The sequence below is a fragment of the Rhinoderma darwinii genome, assembly GCF_050947455.1.
Source record: "Rhinoderma darwinii isolate aRhiDar2 chromosome 4 unlocalized genomic scaffold, aRhiDar2.hap1 SUPER_4_unloc_8, whole genome shotgun sequence".
In the NCBI taxonomy this organism is placed as follows: Eukaryota; Metazoa; Chordata; class Amphibia; order Anura; family Rhinodermatidae; genus Rhinoderma; species Rhinoderma darwinii.
Window position 1 is genome coordinate 106,027 of NW_027461763.1, and position 5,168 is coordinate 111,194.

The 5,168-nt window shown below is 43.4% G+C and overlaps 1 protein-coding gene across 1 annotated transcript; it reads left to right on the top strand.

Moving 5' to 3' along the window:
* The first annotated feature begins 1,858 nt into the window (after nucleotides 1-1,858).
* Nucleotides 1,859-2,788, top strand: LOC142684116 (olfactory receptor 2D3-like). Its single transcript, XM_075847511.1, has one exon. It carries the CDS (start codon nucleotides 1,859-1,861, stop codon nucleotides 2,786-2,788), a length of 930 nt encoding a protein of 309 aa, XP_075703626.1.
* The last annotated feature ends 2,380 nt before the right edge of the window (nucleotides 2,789-5,168 follow it).

The window sequence follows — 5,168 nt, forward strand, 5'->3', positions numbered from 1 at the left end:
TCTTCCTTTCTATCTGTCCCCGCTCTTTTCTTCCCCTCTCCTCCATCTCCTTTTTCTCATTCTCCTTCATCCCTATCATATTTCAAGACATTATGAATTTTTCTGTATTAGTTTTATCTCTCTTCATCTTCCTCTTCTATAAACCATGATTATACGTTATACTAGTTATACTATTAATTCTACATTTCAGCATGTATTGTCTTGTATCTTTCCTTCCTTTAACCTTTTTAACTGGCTTTTCTCTTTCCCTCTCTTTCTTCTCTCCTGATCATCTTCCAAGACATTATTAAATCCTTTTTTGCATGATTAGTTTTATTGTCCCTCTCGCCCTTCTTCTTCTTCTTCTTCTTCTTCTTCTTCTTCATCAAAAAACATGATAAAATGTTATATTATTTATTAAAAATTCTGCTCTTTCTTATGCCTTTTCCTTGTCTTCCCCCACTCCTTTTCTCCTAACTTGTCCCTTATACTACTTCTCTGCTCTCCTCCTCCTTTTCTCTTCCTTCTTGATCTCCATCCTTATCATCTTCCATAACATTATTACATTTTGTTTTGTTACTGTATTAGCTATTTTCATTTCACTTTACCTTTTGTCTTCTGCATTCTATTTCTTCCTCTTTTCTTCTCTTCTCGTCCTTTTTCCTTGCCTCTTCTGTCCTTTTTCCTTGCCTCTTCTGTCCTCTCCTCTTTCCACCTCTCCTCCCTCTTCATTTCATTCTTCTTTTTCTTGTTTTTGTCATCTTCTTCCTCCAAAAACATTAGTTTATTTACTAATTGTTGTTAAACTTGTATTATCTCTCTTCTTCCTTTAACCCTTCTCCTTTTCCCGTTCCTTCACAACACAAATCTCAAAACCATTCTCATCCTTATAGGAGAGTCATGTAAGTTAAGGTTGCATTGGATTCTAAATAGTTTTTAATGTTAAGAAACCGTGAGAGAAATATTACAAGAGATGAGCGAATTTGTTGAAATTCGTTTTGAGGTCAATTCTTTTGAATCGAATGTCTGATTCTATTTAAATAAATTTGGAGCAAATCGAAAGTGCCCGATTGCCCTGGAAAATATCCCTATTACTTACCCCTATGCTGCTGTTCAAGGCCCGTTGCTGCTCCTGATTTGACTTTGTCTGGAAACAGTGGACGGCGGCGGTGATCCCGTTCATAGCTTTTCAAGTCATGTGATTCAATATTGCGGCACACATGTGATTCAGTCACATGACCGCCTACCTGAATGCTTGTTCGCCTACTTGTTCTACAAGCAGCAGAAACTCCTGTATCTGTGCTGGCACAGAGGAACAGGTATTTAGAGAGACGGTCATGTGAGTATAGGAAATGACTGCTGAGATTTCAATCACTTGATCGATGCAATATGGAGAGCTAAGGTGGTCATCTGAAAAAGTGACATGATTGCCACCTTCTTGAATCACATGACCGCCATCACCTTAAAAGCTATGGACAGGACCACCACCGCTATCCTCTGTTTACAGACAGAGCTGATCAAGGGGGAGCAAGGGACCTTGAACCTCAGCGCAGGTAAGAGAAAGCCCACGCCTGGCTTTGCTCAATTTTAATTTAACCCGGTAGATTTATTCTCTTCGTAGCTCTAGCCTTAAACACATTTTATGTCTTGCAGATCAAGTATTATTGAATCAGTAATAGGCAGAAGATAGGACCATGTTATGAAGCTCACAGGACATTGTTACTCATGAAAGGAAGGTAAGACATAAAATGTTGGAGTCTGAATATAATTAAGAATCAACTTCAGAAGAACACCTCGAGTATTCTTGTAATAGAAATTATAATATATTATATATTATTCTACATCAAGACCCACCTAGTTCTCCCGGAGGTTTGATGAGATGGATTTTGGAAACCACAGCATCTTCAAGAATTTCGTTCTTCTTGGACTTTCAGCAAATTCAAGGACACAAATTATATTGTTTAACTTCTTCTTCATAGTCTATATGACCACACTGGCTGGGAATGTCCTACTCATGGTATCGGTGAGGATAGACAGACGTCTACACACCTCAATGTATTTTTTTCTCACCAATCTCTCCTTCCTGGACATCCTCAACTCATCAGTCATTCTCCCGAGTGTGCTAAAGAACACTGTTACTTCCAAGAAAAGTATTTCCTACGCAGAGTGTTTTCTTCAGGTTTATTTTTTCCTATTGTTGGCTCAGACAGAGTGTAGCCTATTGGCTTTCATGGCTTATGATCGATATGTTGCTATCTGCAACCCCTTACACTACAATGTGGTTATGAACACCGTGTCCTGTATCAGGATGATCAGTGTCTCCTGGGTCACGGGTTGTATCACCTCCTCCATTGATATATACTTTATGAGCCTGTTGAGGTTCTGTGGACCCACCACCATTGACCACTTCTTCTGTGAAGCTCCATCTTTGCTGCAATTGTCCTGCAGTGATATCTCAGTTAATAACATTGTCACATTGGTCGGGAGCTCCATATTACTCATTATCCCCCTGTCTCTAATTCTTTTCTCTTATGTGCAAATATTCTTTGTCCTAAAGAAAATTCAAGCTGGAAGATACAAGACGTTCTCCACTTGTGTGTCGCATCTCATTGTGGTGATCATCTACTACGGGACAGCTCTGTTCATGTACATGCAGCCGAGGCATAAAACGACAGAAGGGTCAGACAAAGTCGTATCTGTTTTCTATACGATTGTCACACCAATGTTAAACCCTTTAATCTACAGTCTGAGAAATAAGGATGTCCATAGAGCTCTTAGAAGATTAGGAAGGTGCAAAGATATGATGTAGACAATGCAGATTGTGTCTGAATGAGTATGGTCCATACAGTCATTTGAAGAAGTAAGCCCCCCCCCCCCCCCCCCCGATGTAAAGATTTCTATTTTTTATCATATGCGGACATGTTAAGATTTGATCTACGGTCAGGAAATAAACAAAAACAAGAACAAATTGACTTTGAAATGATTGAACACAAAAATTTACAGATATGAAGCGAACTGCTTCCGGCATGTACGTCCGGTGCTCGGAGGCAGCTGGAGCAGCTTAACGGTGCAGGGTCCGGGTGTCAGACCCCCACGGATCATGTACTGATGACCTATCCGGCGGATAGGTCATCATTTGTCCAGTAGTGGACAACCCCTTTCAGATTTTAATCTACAGTAACCCAGGAAATAAACAAAAACAAGAACAAATTGACTTTGAAATTATTTATTAAACAAAGAAATTTACAGATATGACATCTGCTTCCTTGGAAAAATAAAGTACCCCCTAATAGTAAGTACCTGGCTCTAATACTTGGTATTTCCCTCTTTGGCAGAAATTTCTTAGAACTGTTCACCCCTCTATGACATTGATTTGGAGACATTGTACCCGATGCGGGGTGTGGACCCACTGGGCCGTACCGCGTAGCAGCTGGCCAAACAGGTAAAGTACAGAATTCAATAGTTCAGTGAGGATACCTGAGGCAACGTAGACAATAGCAAGGCAGGCACGTCTGGGACAAGGCGGCGGGAAGACGTCAGGTGAGGCGTAGCAAAATAGGCGTAGACCACAGCACAACACGGCAACAGCACAGCACGGCACTAGGACTGGGTAACACGGAAACAGGATACGGGATACAGGAACAAGGTACCCTGGGAAACTGGAAGACACTGGGAGACCATTAGCCCAGGAAGGATAGAGACTTCTTCTCAAACACACAATTCTCCAGCTTGGCATTAAGGCGATTCTCTCTTAGACGGAGCAACACCTGGCGGACATGACTTTCATGAGTTACTGGATCTGAGGAAAAAATCAAAATGTCAACGAGATACACCACAACACAAACATAAGGAAGATCACGAAAAATGTCATTAGCAAATTCTTGAATTACTGCATGGGCGTTACACAGGCCGAAGGGCATAAGTATTCGTAGTGCCCATCACGAGTATTAAAGGCAGTCTTCCATTCATGACCTCGACAAATCCAAATCAGATTGTAGGCCCCCCACAGGACCAGTTTAGATTTTTTTTTTAGCCCACCGTATGCGATCAAACAGTTCAGAGATTAATAGGCAGAGGGTACCTGTTCTTCACCGTGATCTGATTCAGACCTCGATAGCCAATGCAAGGTCGTAGCGATCCATCTTATTTCTTAACAAAGAAGAACCCCGCTCAGGCCGGGGATGAGAATTGACAAATTAAACCTCTCTCCGTGTTTCCCTTAATGTAGGTCGACATGGACTGGGTCTCTGGCAAGGAGAGAGGGTAATCTCTACCACGAGGAGGGGACGATTCAGGAACCAGGTCGATCGGAGAATCATATGCCCGGTGTGGCGGCAAGGTCTCAGCCTCCTTTTTATTGAAGACATTGGAGAACATGGAGAAACAAGAAGGCAACCCTGTCAATGGCTGAAGAGGAGCAGGCTGTGGCGACTGGATATGACACAGACAGCTGTCAAGACACTTCGGACCCCACTGGAGAACCTCTCCAGAGTTCCAATCCAGGACGGGGGCGTGCAGACGGAGCCAAGGCAAACCCAGCAGCACGGGGTTGACGGCCTTGGACAGGACAAACAGGGAGATGAGCACGGCATGAAGAGCTCCCACTTGGAGTCTCAACGGCTTGGTCACAGACACAACTGGGTCAGGCAATGGCAGTCCATCCACCGAGGCAACGATCAACGGCCTTTCAAACAGGACAGTAGGCAACTGAAGAAGATCCACAAGGTCTTTGCAGATGAATTTGCCTGCAGAGCCGGAGTCCAGGTAGGCAGAGACCGGATGGGACCTCTCGCCAGCTAAGATGGTTACGGGAATGAATAGTTTGGAAGAGAGTTCTCGATTCAATGCATTGTCGCCCAGGGTTGTCTCTCCAACAAAACCTAGACGCTGGTTTTTTTTGGCTTCTGAGGGTACAGACGCACAACATGGTCAGCGAGTCTGGAATATAAATAAAGTCCAGAGGTGCGCCTGCGCTGTTTCAACCTGGAACAATAATTTTAGTCGGTCTACTTGCATCGGAGCAAAGCAGTAGAAGCAGGCAAGAGGGGTTGCTGGAAGTTGGGCACCAGTCTAGGATGCCGTTGCTCCTGACGGACCTCGTGAGATCTCTCCCTCAGCCTTATGTCTACCCGAGTGGCAAGCAGAATAAACTGGTCCAAGGCAGGAGGCAGTTCTCGAGCGGCCAGTTC